The 18,624-nt window shown below is 41.7% G+C and overlaps 2 protein-coding genes across 8 annotated transcripts in view; one reads left to right on the forward strand and one right to left on the reverse strand.

The window, feature by feature from the left end:
* Positions 1–640, forward strand: part of LOC147202157 (gamma-interferon-inducible lysosomal thiol reductase-like) — a 26,268-nt gene extending 25,628 nt beyond the window's left edge. For 2 of the 3 annotated variants that reach the window (XM_086115849.1, XM_086115850.1), the window contains one exon: positions 1–640. In XM_086115849.1, the coding sequence (XP_085971975.1) occupies positions 1–60 (60 nt within the window). In that variant the 3' untranslated portion in view covers positions 61–640. The other variant, XR_015101399.1, reaches the window with a different exon arrangement.
* The window catches only part of LOC147202158 (3',5'-cyclic-AMP phosphodiesterase 4C-like), a 91,988-nt gene continuing 73,508 nt past the window's right edge, over positions 145–18,624 (reverse strand). For all 5 annotated transcript variants that reach the window (XM_086115840.1, XM_086115839.1, XM_086115841.1 and 2 more), the window contains 13 exons: positions 17,819–17,855; positions 16,757–16,830; positions 16,626–16,675; positions 16,312–16,424; positions 12,648–12,741; positions 9,108–9,280; positions 8,927–9,025; positions 7,678–7,842; positions 7,493–7,592; positions 6,972–7,126; positions 5,786–5,908; positions 5,320–5,502; positions 145–4,113 (listed from right to left, as the gene is read on the reverse strand). In XM_086115840.1, the coding sequence (XP_085971966.1) occupies positions 3,583–4,113; positions 5,320–5,502; positions 5,786–5,908; positions 6,972–7,126; positions 7,493–7,592; positions 7,678–7,842; positions 8,927–9,025; positions 9,108–9,280; positions 12,648–12,741; positions 16,312–16,424; positions 16,626–16,675; positions 16,757–16,830; positions 17,819–17,855 (1,897 nt within the window). In that variant the 3' untranslated portion in view covers positions 145–3,582. The remainder of the gene's footprint in view (positions 4,114–5,319; positions 5,503–5,785; positions 5,909–6,971; positions 7,127–7,492; positions 7,593–7,677; positions 7,843–8,926; positions 9,026–9,107; positions 9,281–12,647; positions 12,742–16,311; positions 16,425–16,625; positions 16,676–16,756; positions 16,831–17,818; positions 17,856–18,624) is intronic.

The raw sequence follows: 18,624 nt of genomic DNA on the forward strand, positions 1-18,624 counted from the left end.
GGAGTGAAGCCTCCAGCCTGCACCGGAGCCCCGGTCAGACTTGACCGAGCCTTCTGCTGAAAACATCCGAATTTCCTTGACATACTGATTGTAGTTATATTAACACGCTGTGTGAATCAGACGGTCATGAAAGAGACGGTGACATAAATTTCCGTGTATTTTATTGGCATTTCCCCTCACAAAAAAGCCAAAACTCCAGAAAAAATAAAATAACTAATTTTGTTCAAATGGACACATTTTTCTTTGACAAAAATCTCAGAGTGGCAGATCAAGCTGTATACATGTATATTTGATCTTGAGGCTCAACATATGATTAAACATACAATTAAATGTTTGTTGTTGTTTTTTTACAGTACTTTTCCCTCAACAGACATGTATGAAGAATAAATAGCATTGGAGAAGTTTGCACGACACAGAGGCTGAGCAACATGACTAAACATGAGGGCGACATGAGCTCAACACAAGAAGTGAGCAACAACACTCATGAACACATTTAATACTTTCTGGCGCTAGTGTTTTATATGTGAAGAACCACAGTGCTGAGTTTAACTCGCCACCAAACCTTTCAGCGCTTTCTTTCTCTTTGACATGACCAGACTGCTATGTTTTGTTTCATGACGATTAAAGGTCATTTATTCTGGTGACTGGAATAGTCATTTCTATTTCTCGGTTTCAGCGCGTCAAAAACAGCACATTGGTCCTTTTTAAGATCCACGGCCGCCACCCTAAGTCACATGCTCAATAAAAAAAGGCCGCTCGATAACGCGGACATGACGTACTTTGAGACTAGTGTTTTCTCTCATCGCCTGGCCCGGAAGGCAATAAAATGTGTGTAGTGCTGGTTAGCTTCCTGCTTTGTTTCCACCTCCTCTCTCTGTTGGCCACAAATGCTCAGCTACAGAATGGACGCACACTTAGTACACACACACACACATAGACAGACACAAGAAGGCTTCAAACTACACATTCTCAAGTCTCAACTATAAGAAATGCGGAGCACTGCTTCTAAATTGCACAAAAACTAATCGTCCGTTTTAAATACGCTTGAGTTATCGTTGGTAAAAACTATCACTATAAAGTCAACGACTGATACAATCATCCATTTAAAATCTTGTGTGTAAAAAGGTAGCATTGTAGGCTGGCAGGAGTCTTTTTTTTTCTAACAATAATGCAACACAGTTATTACAGTTAAGCACTTCCAAAATGGTATCAGTAATTTCTTGGTTGATTTCTTGAAACAATTTTCAAAACGGTGCTCCTTTTTATTCACTGCAAAAGTGTCGGCTATCTGTGGGCTGGGCAGAGAATGAAGAACCCAAATGTATGGGAATTACAGGAACATTCTTTTTTTTTTTTTTATGAACGTTGGTCCAGCCATTTTTTTTTAATACGAAATGAAATAAAGTGATGGGTTCATTTTTTAAATTAATCTTGCTCTCAAATGTCTTTTAAAGGATCAGCAGTCAACAGGTCCCTTAAACACAAAGATGACTTGATTTAGTCATGGCTCGTGCTGACCAAAACAATAGTAAAGAAATGAATAAACAATGTGAGGTGTGACTTGATGCTTCATTGACAACCAGGCACTGTGGTTCCGATTATCATGAGTTGAGATGTGAAGGCTGAAACATACGAAGCTCTAAGCATCGAAGGCGGAAGTCAAGTCCATTTTGAGAGAATGAAAGACAACGGTCAGTGTTGCCAAATGTTTTGGCAGTGACTCAAGCGCAACCGCAAGCTCTGCTGCACTAGTTTATCATGTGCATTGTTTGGAATAAGCACTTTAAATTGTTTCCAAACTTGCAAACGTCATCGTATGCCTGAGCATTCTGCACAGGTTCTTATAAAGTACATTGTATTTATTCTCCGATAAATATCGAGAAAAATGTATGCACAAGGCAATTGTGTTCAAGCGAGTGGAAGTTGTGAATCACTGACAAAATATTTGCACCAGTTTGAAATGATTTAAGCGGTCGACATGGTTGGGAAAACATTGAAATGTAGCCTTGGGATTTTGGTCCTCTCATGCGATGGACTGACAAGAGCAAAACTAGACCATGACCTCATTTTTAGACCACATCAGTTGGAAAAAACAGACGTACACTGCGACACTGCTGCTCCAGTTGACCAGGGTACGACGTATAACTGATTGTTCCGATGCAGGATTCCTCCAAAATAGTTTTTGTGGAGGGGTGATTCCATTATGTTTTATGAATTCATTAAATCTGAGGTCCCTGGACTTCCCTCACATTCACTTTTGCGAAACTTCCAAGTGGTAGCGCGTGGTTAATATTCAATGAGTTCTCCCAATGGCCAATCAAGGAAGTGCTGTCAAATACCCATCCCTATTTCAAACACGTGCCTGTGGATATCGCGAAATAAAGTGCTCGAAAACATTACCTCCCAATGCTTGGTGGAGGTAATCAAAGCTCGATTTTGGTTCAGAAGTTTGGCATCGTTGGGATTTCCCTTATTTGCACCTGAAAACCGTTAGTTGTAACCTAGACCTCACTCAAGAGATGTTTCATCTAGTTTGTGATTCAACAAAATGTTAGATTTCCTGCCCACCTACAGGTAACCTGTACTGCGTTTCTGATGTGCAGGCCTACAGTGGGTGAAGCCCTTAGTAACACATTCGGAGAGCTTGAGCAACAGAAATGGTAAAGTGCTACTGCGGGCTGGAGGCACACTGATGAAATCAAAACAAAATGCTTTTCAACCACGTGAAGACACGACCAGCGAACGGAGAATCAACTGTTGTAAGTCTCAACAGCTTTGAAAAAGGGCACCATATAGAGTCATCTCAGGGGAAGCTTAGACTACAGTTGGTGTTGTAAGTGCTCAATCTGAGGTGCTACAAACTGGTTTCCTATATAGGTACGCACAATTTTGTGACCACATGTATACATTCCTACACACACACACACATTTTTGATTGCTCTAAGGTGCCCAATTTAAAGGGTTTCAACTGGTTAGGCAATTCCCAGTTGTGTGAATAAGAGGTAAATTCTAAGAGGGAATGACTTTGGGCTTAAGGTCATGAACAACATCGATGCTACATTCGATTTGTGTTTCTCTTCATACCCTGAGGATTCGGTCCATCAATTCGGTCGCAGCTCCTCGCCAGTTCAAATATTACATCACCTCAAAATCCCTCAACAAAAATTCAAAGTACAAATCATTTTAACAAGATTCTGAAATGTGTATGTTAAAATGGTGCAAAATAATCTCCAGGACCCTGTCATACCACTGCAACTCTCACTTGCTCACGTCCAAGAGTTGCAGATATTTTAGAGGAAGACATTTCTTTTACCTTTTGTTCTAGGAGAGAGTCGCTCTTTTTCCCAGTCCAGGTGACGTTCCCAAAGCAGGGTGAGAAACAATAAAGACTTAAGAGGCCCCAAAGAGTGGCCAAGATAAATATGAAACTAAAAAGAGGGGGATCATCCCTCTGTCTACAGAGAGGCTGTCTCCAGTGTAAAGGGACTGTGGTGATGTTACAGACTTTATTGGTAGGTAAGGGCCCGCCCTGCCTCCTCTCAGTGCTGTCGGTCTTTTTAGCAGGGCAGGTTGTGCTGGTTGTTATGTGGCTTCATGCAGGCAGGGGGCACTGTCATCTTTCTCACCATCAGGTCCCTCCTGGCTCGGCGAGGTCGTGGTCCTGTGAGGGTGGGGGCTCTGCAACGTCAGACTGGTGGGCCGTGACAACTGTGGCGAAGGAGGGTGGTACCTCCCGCGCGGGTCCGGAGATGTCGAGGGCGATGACGAGTCCTGGTGCCGCTCCATCCCCAACTGGGGGTCATCCTCGAGTGGACTCTCTAGGTCAGACTGTAATTCCTCATCCTCCTCTTCTTCTTCCTCCTCCAGTGTCAGTTCAAACTGGAACTTGTCTCCGCCGACCCCCGTTGAAGGGTTAGGCCCTCCCAGACTACCTCCCGATCTGAGCTCAGCGTGGGACTCGTCAGGACTAGAAGGTGAGGGACTCCGTGGGATCATGCTCTGGTACCACTCTCTGTTGTCCTCCAGGGTGTCCAGGATATCCTGAGCATCAGGGTGCACCAAGTCCGCCCAGGTCTCCCACAGAGGGTGAACAATGTAGTCGATGAAGCCCACCTAGAGATGAGAAACGCGATGAATGTCAGTGTTGAGAACATGAAAACTGACACTCAAAAGAAAGAGATCAAATGCAAAAGCTGAATCAAACATTATCAGGGAGCCCTACTCACAAAAAGTTGGGGCTAATTGGCTTTTGTTTGAGATTTCCGGATGAAACCAAAACGCACAATAACAGGTGAACCGCATTTGAGCATGAAACTTTTTGTGTTTGATGTTTTTTCTTGTGGTTGCTATTGAATAGATCTTTATTGCATCAGGCTTTGAAATATTTGGTTTCCTTAAATTTGCTACATGGGAAGAAGACCATACAGTGGTGCCGTGAGATATGACTTGAATTCAGTCAGTCCCCGCGCTCTTGGCTCAAAACCGTGGTATCTCAAATCACCTTTTCCCATTGAAGTGAATGGAAATGCCATTAAACCATTCCAGCCTTCTCAAAAAAATGTGCTGTGTATTTTACTGAGAAAAATCAGCCACATTCAAAGTTCTTTACTTTATCCTTGCAATATATACGTAATATTGGAAATCTGGTGATTGATTTTACAGGTTCAAAAAAATTTAATAAATTGACTCTCTCAAAGTGGGTCACAATCCAGAGCCCGGGGCACACCATTATTTAGATTCTAAACTCATTAGAACAACCCAGATGCGAATTAGCATTAGCTTTAGGCTAGGCGGGTCTTCAAGCAGTTGTTGGTATAACGCTCTTTGCTTTGTGTTGAGGTAACAACACACAACTTCAACCGGGTGTGTCAACAAACAGCTTGAAGCATTTTTTTTGATGAATTGTTCTATATTTGCCAAACTGAAATGTATTGAAAAGTGTGTTGAGTTGACCGCCACCACACGGCGCTTGTGACTCAAGTCTGTGCTCGCAAGTCGAAGCAAAAATGAAAAAATTGGACGGCTTGTCTTTTGAAAAACTCTTAAATTAATTTGTTCTACAGCTCTAATATTGGAATAAATTGTGCGAGTGGTTATGTTGTACTGTATGTACCACAAATTTTATTTTAAAATCCATGATTAACATACCCAAACATCCTTCGGGGCGGGAGGGGGGTGGGATCTAGCACACTCCTGCAACATTTTAAGTGTTACGTCCCAGGCACATTTGGGAGACAGAAGTTTGTCAGCAAGTATTTTAAAAAAACAAAAAAATATGTCAGCTAAGCTCCCTCCTGAGTTTCTTTCAGTGGCTGTTACCTGGCTCTTTTCAATGGATGCATTGTGTTTGTCACACATGGGACTGATCTCCATGCCCTTATCACGTTCCCGGTCTCCCTGTGTGAAGAATTCCACCATGATGCGGTCCGTCCACTGACGGTAAAGCTCGAGGGGCTTGGTTGGGTTGCTCAGATCGGCACAATGAACCATGTTCTGAAGAACCTGAGGTAGACAAGCGTTTCAGATAGAATGATTGGGACACGGCAAGTTTGTAATCCTCCTCTCGCCCCATTCTAAACCATTAGCACTAACAAAGAAATTACTTGACATAAAACATGGCTACAACAAAATGCCCTGTCAGTCAGCGTCTTTCATATATATAAGCATTTTAAGATACTGGTAATGTTACACTCCTGTTAGATTTTGCCACGGGTATGAAAAACAGCCCTGCTCCAGCAACAATTGCAAACTTTCAACGCTTTGTGTGAACGGAAGGCACTTTAACCTGGATTCGGTCTGAATAGTTGTCAAGCAGCAGAACTCCCAAGCTGGTCACTTTCTTGGTCTCCACCATTGTTTTCATGTCCGCCAAGAAGTTCATATGTTTGGACATGTCTGTGGCTAGCACCTAATGATAACATCAGAGGTGACACATTACAATAGTATCCATTGTAAATAGTGTACATTAAACAATGAAAAGGGAATTTGAATGTATTTTTATTCATTGACTACCCAAAATAAGCAGAACAATGGTAGCGCATCTGACTCTGGGTCAGAGATTCTGGATTAACTTTTCATAGTGTTCCCATCGGCTAATGACTAACGTTAAAGCTGTTCGTTAAGTTATCTGAACTAGAATCCCATGTCGCATTACAGCCCAAAATTTACAAGTCACATTAATCCACCGATTCGGGATTTTTGTTTAGCTAAACCGCTTTAGGATAAAAGGGAAAAACTATGATTCGCCGACGTTCCGTTGTCTTTATTCGCGGCTGGGGTGCAGAGCATGCTCCACTCACAATGCAGCCCGTAATGACCAGCTCAGTATTTATTCTTCGTTTTGCATTTGAAAAGTTACCGCTACATTTCTGAAGTGCAACAAGTGCTTAAAATGTGGGAATCGAGTGGAGAGGTTTGTATTTGCTTAATACAGGTGTGTAAATAAAAAAAATAAAAATAAAAACTCTACTTTGCGGAAATTCACCTATGGGGGGTCTTGGAACGTATCACTTACGAAAAAAGAAGGAACACTGCAATCATGAAATAATAGCTCATTTGTCAGGAACCAAAGGGCCAAGGTTCAAGCCTTGCTGCGGACAAAAAGTGAATTAAAATGGCAGCTAGTTGTTGGAGAGATGCTAGTCAGTTTCCTGACGACTGTCACTGTATCCTTGAGCAAGCGAGGGTATTGTTTGTTTTCTTTTGGGATAAATTGCTGTATATAAATAACCAATTTGCGTATTGACATGATATGAGGAAAAATGTATGGAGAACAACACATAAGACTAGATTGTTTTTTCAACATGTAAACAGCGCTGTACGAAGACATCTACCAATGATCCTTTTTTTCAGTTTTTCATTTTTATATGTCAGTTATGTGTTTACCGCTGTATGTTCAATAAATCAAATCGAATCATTAGTTTCAGCACAGTTTGCTCACAGGTTAGGTGATGAACCGATAAAAGTCTCACCATGTCTATCACCATCTTGCGAAGGGAATCTCGTTGTTTCTTGCTGAGGTTCTGGAAGATGTCACAGTTGTCTTCTTGGAGTAGTTTGAAGCCCACAGCGAGGTGATGGTTCTCTAGCACTGAGGCATCGTTGTACATTAATGCTAACTCGGAACCTGTGAAGGAAAAAGTGCAAGCTGCTTCAAATATGTGAAGGCAAACTCATTCAAGAAAGTGACAGACTCTCAACGAAAACATGAGGAAACAGCTGTCAGTATGATGCAGTGCGGCTCAAGAGAACTCAAAACGAATACGGCTCAGTGTCAGTCAAAGCTGAGTGGTGAGAAGGCAACATGGCCGGCGTGAGACCTTGCAAATCCACTTGGTTAGAATCCCATCCACACTTGCAGTGAATAACCAAAACTAGCTATTTCTCACACAACTTTGTCAGAATGCTCAAAAGCCTTTTCATGACTCGTGAATATGCTTATCTCATCAATGTTTCTGAATGTAAATACGGACACAAAGAGCAGATGACCTACTTGTGTTTATTAGGAATTGGTTTGTGACGCCCGGGTGGTCGACATCGTGAATGGCACTGGCAAACAAAACAGCCATGATTTCTAAATCTGTGAATACAGCCTGGAAAGAAATGAACAAACGCATAGTATTGGAAATGGCTTATTAGTATTCGTCACATTAGATTCCAAATCATTAAACAGCTCACCTCGAGAGCCGGGGTAGACAGGAGCACGTGTGTGGACTGCACAACATCAGCTGCATGGATGTTGTTGTGATAAGCTACATCGGCACGGTAATGGTCCTCTAAGGTCATCATGAAGGTGATGAAGGTGCTAATCGGGATCCTGAACGTTTTTAGAAGATCTCGTTCCTGGCAGGATTCAAAGAGAAACATCAGGTGGACTTTATTGGACAATTGGAAGATCTGCAACATCGATATTTACTGGATGTAGATGCAGCTTCATTAAGACCAAGAAAAAAAAAAGACAGAGAAGGTCCCCAACAAAAATGCACCAATCGTAAATACTGCCACAGAACAGAGAGACTATGTTTGAAAGTTTATACCGGAGCTACTTTAACATCAATGTTTAATTTCTTTCAACCTGTCTTTGGTGTCTCGTATAATATGTTAGCATTGTAGTAGACTAGTGTTAGCTAAAATTACATTGTTGAACATATTGGTGTTTATAGCTACAATGTCTAATTCTTTTCTATTTTGGGTTCAAGTGGAAGGGACAAAAAGTTTGAAGCCGGCACATTTTGCCACATTTGGAGAACCATTTGTGCAACAGCATCTTCTTATTTTTGTTTCCCAAAAATGATGTTATATAAGGTCTGCCATCTCTCAGCGCGAGAGCAGGCTCTAAAGCAGTGTTTCCCAACCTTATTGAGCCAGGGCACCTGTTTTATATTTGGGAAAATCTCACGGCACACCGCCAAACGCAAATGGCACATAAGTGGATACCAAATTAATCATATACCTTCTGCTATCAAGTGGAAGAGCATTTCAAAGTAATTGTTCTGGGGGGGGGGGGCTCAGCAACATCAGAGTGGTGGGCCGTCAGAGGCACAGATTGATGGACAAAGATACGATTTATAAAAATTTTTTGGCTCACTCCAGGGAAATTGGAAGAATTTTCCGCAGCATACCCGTTGATCTCTCAGGGCACAATGTTTGGGACTCATTGCGCAAAGAAATATTTTGAAGCATGTTTAAATGAGTTTAAATATGTTTAAAGTGTGTGGGAAGGGTAAAACGAGAATTTCTTTTTTTTTTTTTTTTAATATTTTGCCTGTAAATCCCAGCTCTTGACTTATTGCATGTGAGTCTGAAATAAGTTTATCACCACCTGTGATAAACGCTGGTTCGCTGTAATTTTTATTTCTTCTGTAGATTCAACCTTTTTCCCCCCTTGGTCTGTAACTTTCTTTGTGGTGTATTTGGTTGTTCCTACCTGGAAGATGGAGAACATGATGACCGTCAAAGGGCGGTTTCCAGAGTGTTCCGCAATCTTGAATACATCCAGTCCCCAACGGTTAAGGTCCTCAATCTCCTAAGGAAGGGAAACATGACATGCATAAGGGACGTTTTCTTTCTCCGTGTGTCCGCGTGTGTGTTTCTGCATGTCGACGCACGCTGGCCAACAGGTTCTCCTGTGGGGTGTTGACTCCAAAACGAGGGATGCAGGTAGATGCAAGGCTGGGGCTCTGTGTGACCTTTTTCACGCCACTGATCTGTGACATGGGCCTCTTCTTCTTCTCTTTCTCCTTAGGCGGCGGGGACAGGATCTCCACATCATGTTGTTTTTCTGCAATGGGAAAAGCATTGAAATTTAGAACTGTAAACACAAAATAGACATATTTGTATGGGTAATACTCAGCGTTTTGTGCTGCTTTTGGAAATATAAACTGGCCACGTGTTTTATTAAAAAATATTTTCAAGTAAACTTTTCGCTTTGTATTTTTCAGATTTGGTCTCAGGACAAGCTCGGAGTATTTTGCATGAGGATTATTCAAGATTTGATAGGTGGGAGGTGAAATGTCCTTCAATTCTGGAACGACCCTTATGTCATCACGCTTCTCTGGTTGAAGAGATGAATGTCTCCTTGAGCCATTCCAAAAAAAAATAGGTCACATATTCAGTCACTGTGTGAAATGTTGCATTGAGTTTGCTAGCTCCCAATATTTATTTTTTTGGGGGAATTTGAGCTCATTTCGGAGAGCAAAATTAAATTCTCACTTCTGTTTTTCCAAAACAAATTAAAGAAAGAAAAAAAATGTTAAACCAGGATAGAACTGTTCAATCATTTGTAGCCAGGATTGGTCCTGCATTCATATCCATGTTGAAAGCCGGCGCACATGATACACGTCATCTAATGCGCATGTCAGTCACTTGGTCATCCAGCTGTGTGTTTTGTTTTCGAGATGTATGAGGTGAATTGATGAAATGTTTTAGCAAGAGGAAAATAAAAGGCGATTCAAACTTCTTCCCCGACTGCAGACCCTCAAATACTCTTTCTGACACCACACCTCAATGTGGGTTTAAATAGCAATGCGTTTCGCCAATGGAATTTTGCTCATGACCAAAACCTACCAGCCATAAACCTCAAGAAAGAAAAGAAAAGCCTATTTATCTGTGTATTGTGTAAACACCAGCAGAAAGTGATCTTGGGTCAACTGGGGAATAAGTTAGCATTTTTCTTTTAACTTAGGGATTTTAAATACTTGACGTCATATTTCCTGTCTCTCTTGATGCAATAACGAAAAAGAAATGACCACCAATTGATGACGTGTTGCCACAGAGGCGCTGTCCCCACAGGGACCTGCTTGTTCAAAGTGACTCATCAAGCTATTAAAATCTTTTTTTTTACATCCAGCAAAATATTCCACGTGCCAATTTGGAGTAGTAAGATCGAACAACAAGCTTTCGACTACATCCCCGTAAGTTGTATTTCACTGTACGAATGGGGACAATCAAATAACATCCAAATCTGAGCCCCAAAACGCACACGGTACCATAAGGATGCACAGCGAGCAGAGAGCTGGCATCACACAGCCTAGGAGCTGTGTGGCCCCGCTTACCTCCCTCATAGTGCCTTCTTTTTCTCACACCAGAAACCATGGTGGTCATCTCCGAGCACAGCCAGGCTGGACGTCAAGGCACCCATATCAAAACAGCGTGTGAGGGACAGCTACCTCCTTATTCGGTTCAACTACCATCCTCCCGGCACGGCGGATGTAGACTGATTCTTTTATTGATGCAACATGCCCTCTAATAATATTGCACCCTGTTGCTACGACAACGCCACACAATGTGTCCGGGAATGCTGTCTGTCAGTGCGCCGCCACCTTTTTTTAGGGGAGGAAAAACCCTCGTATGCTCTGTCTGCATAAGAAGTAACCTTCTCCTCCTGGCTCTCATCGAGAAACAATCTCTATATTGCACTTCGGATGTGTTCAACGTACTCTTTCTCATGTAACTTTGCATTTAAAATCTTGAAATTTGCTTTGATGTGAGTCACTTTAATAGAATAGCGATACTATTTTCTCCCTTCAGACACAGTACAGGGACAAAATGAATAATCTTAATGCCCACATTCATGTAGATCAGTGGTTCTTGACCTTGTTCGAGGTTCATTTGCATATTCATCGAACCCTTCATGAGTGAAAAATAAAAATAGGATTTTTTTCAAATTCAAGACATAAAAAACACATTTATTAAAAACAGAAAAAAGTAAATAAAATTTCAAGACATACTGTACGTTTTTTTAAAATTTTCTAGAATCTCCATGCAGTTTCAAGAAGTGTTCCTTCAGTTTTGCCGGTGCGAGACGAGAGTTGCTCAACTTGGCATGACAAATCATGCAAATAGGACGCTGAGTCCCATCACGGTCTGTGATGCATGGGAATCCATATTGTACATATTTGTCCGACCACTTTGTTTTTTGGGTTTTTTTTTTTGCTCGACATAGTTAGCATGTATTAAAACATTTTTCTTTTTTTAAATCACACGACGTACGATCACGACAGTCACACGTTGACTATTGAGCGAACTAAATTTCCCGCTGCACTGATTGGACAAGCAATGTCATGTGATGATCTGTAGCCACTGATGGCCAAGCGGTCGTGTCATAACTAATTGACATCTTGAGTCGGATGTGTCTTAACCTCCGTGGAAGAGCGAACCCCTGAGACCGATTCACCGAACCCCTAGGATTTGTCGAACCCAGGTTAAGAGCCACTGATAGAGACTATTCTAATGTAAAAGTGCCCGTTGTTCTTTGGCAAAACCATCAAGAACCTCTCAACATTTCGAGCTACTGGCCAGCATTGTGCAAAAGTCTTAGGCCACCATTAGATTTGTTCTTCACCAAAGCTAGATTGTTAATGAAAATGTGAACAATTTATAGAATATTCTAGAGCATTTGTGTTTGTCTATTTGATTTTTGGGTGGGTACGCACAAGGATTTTTCAAAAAAAAATTTGTCTTTGGCAGACTCCCCCCCACCCCCTCCCTCACTCCCCCACACACACATAAACACAAACCAAATAAAACATGTAACAGATTTGGTCCTATTGTGAGTGGGATCTTCCAATAATTTCAACAAAAAGCACCATGCACAAAAAAATTCTATTCCACCATCGAAGTCCGCAGAAAGTGCCGAACAGTAAACCCAAGTAAAGTGCATGAAGAGCTAATTTTGTGCATGTTAAAAAACAACAACAACAACACTATACAGTATATACTATATTTGTCCTTCAAAATCCCCAAATCAATAAACCTAATAACTCACCAGCATCACACAGTGCAGTTAAGTTCATCCCCTCGACATTGCGAGTTCACAATCTACCACAGCAGCCGTTCTTCAAGCTATGATACATGTTGGTAACACTATCAAGCTTCGAATATATCTCTTCCATGGGCACAAATTTAATAACTCCTCATGCACTCTAAACAAACGGTCCACCTTTCTTGTGCACAACCCCCCCCCCCCCCCCCCCCGCCCCCAAAAACTATTATTTGTGAGATCGGTTTTGTACCGGCAATGTCAAGTGAAATCTTTACAGCTGGTAGCATCTCAAAGCAAAGTAGGCAGATTTAGTGAACATATAAGCTGCCTCCTTTTTTACCTGTTGGTGGTCATTTTGTTCTTTTTGCTTTGTGTGAAAACTCACCGAGGAAGGTATTGGCGATGAACTCCGACACCTGATTCCCTGAGCGACTGGTCTCTGACAGTTGAGTCAGCTCTCGGTTTAGCATCCTCTTAAACTGTGTGGACACAAAAAATGTGATTAGTGTAACAACTGTTTAAACTTCAACATGTACAATTAAATAATTCATCACTTGAGGGATTCTTCTACACAAAACCATTATTTTTTTGTGTCATGCAATAAGAGGCCAGAAACGTAACCTGAGAATACTACTTGCGTCCCGAGCGCAAGTTCAGTGAAAAGCACAATATAACTGTGCGCATGGGTGGTGTTTTCTTTCTTTTGGTCAGTTGCTAGACTTTGCGCTGGTAGAATTGGGTGGAATGGGGAGTTTGCGCCTTTGTGCACCAATGTGGGATGGAACGTCATGTTTTAAAAACAAGTCAGTGGTTTTATTCCCAAAATACCCTTTCTGCATATTTTTGTGAGTCATTGCAACATGAAGCACATTCAAACATTACCACTGTGCTTGAATGTAGGAAAATAAAAATGAAAAATAAAAATGACATTAATGACTCCATTAAAAGGTGTTGACAATGTTGCTTGATAAAAATCATACTTCAATAAATGTTTCAAGGCGAATATTTCCTAAACAATCCTGTAAAATCATTTATGTGTTTTTTTCCCTTGAATACATTAAATATGGGGCGGCACAGTGACTGACTGGTTAGCGCGTCCACCTCACAGTGCAGCGGTTGTGGGTTCGAGCCTGGCTCCAGCCTAACTGTGTGGAGTTTGCATGTTCGCCCCGGGCCTAGGTGGGTTTTCTCTGGGTACTCCGGTTTCCTCCCACATTCCAAAAACATGCATGGCTGGTTAATGGAGCACTTGAAATTGTCCCTGGGTGTGAGTGTGAGCGTGGATGGTTGTTCGTCTGTGTGTGCACTGCGATTGGCTGGCAACCGGTTCAGGGTGTAACCCGCCTACCGCCCGAAGACAGCAGGGATAGGCTGCGGCACGCCTGCAACCGTCTTGAGGATACACGGATCAGATCATGGATTGACATTAAATATGTTGCACGATAAGTGTTGAAACGTGCAAAGACTGGGAACAATTTAGTACTAAATTGGCAAGATATAGCATAAACTCTTTCATCCTCTCAGATGTCCGGATTTTTGGGCGGGGCTAAAACAGAGATGAGCTGACACAACCCAAAAAAAAAACAGCCACTCCACCCAAAAGTGCTCAGCACCCTCATTTCATCTGTGGAGATTTGGCATAATTGATACTTCCTTAATAAGAAAGAAGAAAACCTTTATTAGTCTTGTAATGGAGAAATTCCCAATTCACATTGCGAGACTAATAAAGGTTTTCTTCTTTCTAATGAAAATCTCTTGGACTTTTCCCATCACTATGACGTGCAGTTAGCCATCAAGCTATGCCGACATAACGGAAAAATGCATCTTGTGTTATTTGGGCTACAATGCCTCTGCCTTGTGCTTGCATGAGCAGCACACATAGCAACATAGCGGCAAAACAAATAGCACCGCCGCCCTGCGCCAAGGGTTTAGTCACACAAACACAAGATAGTGTGGCTAACTACACTCAAATGTTGCTCAGAGATTTTTATACTGTTTAGCCACAGTGGCTGAAAGGTTTCACGTCCCAGTGCCAACCCTCATAATTCACAAAACGGTAGATGCATTTAGGCAATGTTGGCGTGGAGCTGCATCCATCTCAAGTACCGGTAGGTAAATACTGTTATCAGTCATTCCTTTATAGATTTTTTTGTTAATTGTTTTGTATGCTTACTTGTATTATGTCAGATGAAAAGACTACGTGGGCCATCATTTGGCTCACAGACTTAATGCCAGTTATATATGTCCATTCCACAACACACTGCAAAGTCGTTCTGAACGGGGCGAATGTTGCAAAAACTTCAGAAATGTTCCCCTTCAGATTCCCCCAAAATATAATTATTCAACATTTATGTTGTATCACAGCACATGTGATAAGTGTGACAAGACTGAGGAAATCCTGTAATGGTGCTACGGTCACACACATGCTATGTGCCCCAGTCACATACACAAATATGCATAATGATAAAGTAGATGAACATCTTGTAGCAATAACGTTTTGTCTGTTTAGTTGAGTCACTCTGTCATTCCTGGGATTACTCTTGCTTTTATTTACTGTATTTCCACACAATGCAAAAATGGAAGATGCGAACAAATGCAACATTCCCAATATAATGCCTGCTCTCGCTAACAGGCATGTCCCGTTCATGTGTGCGTGCCTCACTTGTCACACAGCCCTCGCAAAGCCTGCACTACCCACCACTACAAATCCCAATCCAGATGTAAACAAGGCGTGCTCACCTGTCTGAGTCTCCCGCACAGACAATTCCAGAGAACCAACACGGGCATGCCATTCCATGCATGTTGATATTTCTCTGCTTAAAATCCAAGCCAGTGGGCAGACAAATTAATTATTTGCTCAGTTCCAGGCTCTAACCGCTTCCCGCGCTGCTTTACACTCCGCATAAATGGATGAATAAAAACAAAAGCAGTGCCACTGAAAATAAAAGTTTGCCCAGTCCTGAAGGTAATGCAGAGGTTGGGTGCGTTGTCAGGGAGAGGATGTGGGGGGGTGATGACTGGAAATGTGGTGTGCTAAAGGGGGTGAAGAGAAGCGAATGCCGTCGCCCATTCAAGTACTTTCACACACTGTCAATGAGAAACATAAAAAGCAGAGACTGTAAGAATCCTTTGCCCCTCCCCCAGCCTACAGCGCTGTCTCCCTGCGGTCCAATCAGATCGGCCTCCTTCAGAGGATGGGCAGAGGAGAAGAAGCTGACTCGCTGACTCAGAAACGGAGGAGCAAAGAAGCGGCGCCGGGATGGACGTGGGTTAACTCTTTCAGTGAAATCACTGTTCATGAGCCCGAGTGTTTGTACACACTCACACTGGCACTGCCTTAAATTTGTTAAATGCTCTGAATTAAAAAAAAAAATGCACTGAATTGTACAAAGCCCAAATTCAATGACGTTGGGACATTGTCTAAAAAAATCTATAAGAACAGAATACAATTATTTGCACATCTTTTAACGGATTCTGGTGAATACACTGCAAGGACAACATATGTAATGTTCAAAATCATAACAGTCGTTTTTTTGTGTGTGTGTAAATATACACACATTTTGTATTTGATGCCTGCGGACCCTGTCCAAAAAAGCTGGGACAGGGCATGTTTACCACTGAATTACATTACACTCTCCTTTTAACAAGACTCAATAAGCGATTGGGAACTGAGGACAGGAATTGCTCACGCTTTGTCGGGGGAATTCTTTCCTATTCTTGCTTGATGTACAATTTCAATGAGAAACACATTTTGGCATTTATGCGTGCCATCAGTAAAATTGTTCTAGCAGACAATGACCAGAATTTGTTGTTGTAGGCAGGTATTTAAATTGAGTGATATTCGGCAATAAAATGGAATGAGAGATGGCACTGATGGGTTACATCATGAGCTACCCGAATGCAAGCCACAGTTTGTGCCACAGGGTGCCCAAATTTGAACAAAATGGAGAGGTCACACGCATGAGTGCCTTGTGCATTACTTAAAGCAATAGCATACAGCTCATAAGACCTGAGATGAGCGGACGCATCGTAACGGTCCATATTCTCACCTTATTAGACGCCATCTCGCTGACAGAGTTTCTCGTCTGAAGTGTCTCGAGCTGGTCGAGACACCAGTCCAGCTCCTCCAGAGTCTCCACTGCCAACTTCTGATAAGGCTCCTCTGAAAGAACAAATACAAGTCCGGGTCAGTAAATTGAATGACATCCAATAATCTCAGGGCACTGCACCTGCTTCACTTCAATATTCAGAGAAAGAGTTTCTGTATTTGCTCAACATGTTTGTATGGAAATGCGGACAGTTATGATAATAAACCACATGTAAACACGTATTCGGCTTTTGTAGCAGAGGTGCCGTGACTGACCTGTGTGACATGGTTTACACAGGGGTGGCTGGTTACTGCTAGGCGGCCACCTGCAACAAGCACCAATTGGGAAGATGAGGGATAGAAAAACATCTAGAAGGCATCAAATCAGTCTATTGGCTTGCTCTTACTTGTTTGCCACACGATCTTGCAAATGTGTGAGAACGGCAAAATTACTTCTCACTGTTCGTAGACTGGCAAGAATCTGAGGAGACAAATAAACGGAATGAGGATGCAGCCTTGAGCGTAGAACACAAGGATTTAGATGATGACTTGACTTCCTTTTGTTTTTGTTTTGCTTTCCTTCCGAATGTCGTAAACTGTTGTGTTTGTAAATTCGTTTAGGTGTCGTGTCTTTGCTTGTCTGAAGAACATTGAGTTGCCTATTGGATGAAATGTATTATTAATAAAGCTGCCTTGCCTTCCCTTGACAGTTTGATTCAGATCATGCTGTAAAATCGCTCGGCTCAATCAGTCATGTCCTTTGGGGTCTTACTATTATTGCCTTCATCTTCATCATCATCATCATCATCATCATCCATACAATATCCCCAGTGTTTGAAAACTATAATTTTGCAAATATCTCATTTGTCTGTGATCACAGCACAATATAAGTGAGCAAAACATGGCAAATTGGATAAGATACCTGCTTAATATTACTTACTGTACATGTAATATTTAAATAGTTGATGCGTATTTGGGGGACATTTGAGAAGGGCATTGCGACAGCTACAGTTGTTGGGGATGCGCTATATAAATAAAGAGATATTGTTTTGAACAGCCAGATGCGATCATGAAATCATTCTGAAGTTAAAGAAAATATTTATTGGTGCAGAGGTCTGGACAAAGTTACACTTAGATTCATAAAGGATTAGTTGAGATGAAAACAGTCTATAAAATGCAAACTTTCCGTAGTATCTTATTTGAAAAACTCACAGTTTAAATGTGTTGCAATTAAATCCAACATATTGCTGAATGCACTACGCAAAAAGAATCTTCAATTGCCTTATTCTTTTAGGCAATAATTAGCATCCTTTATGTAAGAATAACAATAAAACTACAGCTACTTTTCCAGCAAGTATGCAAAAAAGGATTGAAATCAAACTTTTGTGATGAAAAATTCTCGGAAGTCTAAACAGCATTTTTGTGGAGCTGAATATCTACAGCGTGGATGATGTTTAAATGCTACCAACCTGTGCAAATGGGGTAACTATCATGTCTTCTCCGTGCCTGCAAATACAAACATGCACTTTGTAAGACTTTAATTGGATGTTCCATTTGACTGTTGCTTCCAAAAAGGCTTTTCTTTTTAGTCAGCATCATGAGACTTACAGTGTGTTCTTTTGCAACATTTGAAATTCACAGTGGGGAAAAAAATGCCCGTGTCTGTGTACGTGTGTGTGTGTGTGTGTGTGTGTGTGTGTGTGTGTGTGTGTGTGTGTGTGTGTGTAAAATCAGTGAATAACTACACTGGTAAACACCCCTTTCTAGTCAACAATATAAGCAAGCACATGTTTTGGTGAGAGTTATGGGAGGAACCAGACAATATTTGTCCATTCAAAATCATTGTAGGTACATTGGTGATAATTTCCAAAAACGGCGCATAATCGGCACCAAAATGTATGTGGACATCTCTACTTATGCCCACTTCAACCTTGGGAAAAAAAGGCTTATAAGGGGTGTTCACATGGCATACATTTGCATCGGTGCTGCACCAACGTATTTTGTTGCGATATATCTTACACCGGTGTAAATTTTGTGGAGCGTTCACACGTAAAAAGCTGCTTACTAAGGAGAAGCGCGTTAACCCGGGTGCAGCCCCACTTGTGTTCACACGGCAGTTTCTGCGGCCATGCAACATGATAGTAATAATACGGAAATAAAACATGTGCATGCGTAACGTGTACTTCCTTTTCCCCGCGTTGTTTGTGACATATCGAAAAACCATGGTTTATATTTCTCCGGACAAATCAACGCTGTGGTCTATCAGACACCGTAA

The sequence above is a fragment of the Hippocampus guttulatus genome, chromosome 7 (assembly GCF_054856545.1).
Source record: "Hippocampus guttulatus isolate MCC_2025c chromosome 7, RoL_Hgut_1.0, whole genome shotgun sequence".
NCBI lineage: Eukaryota > Metazoa > Chordata > Actinopteri > Syngnathiformes > Syngnathidae > Hippocampus > Hippocampus guttulatus.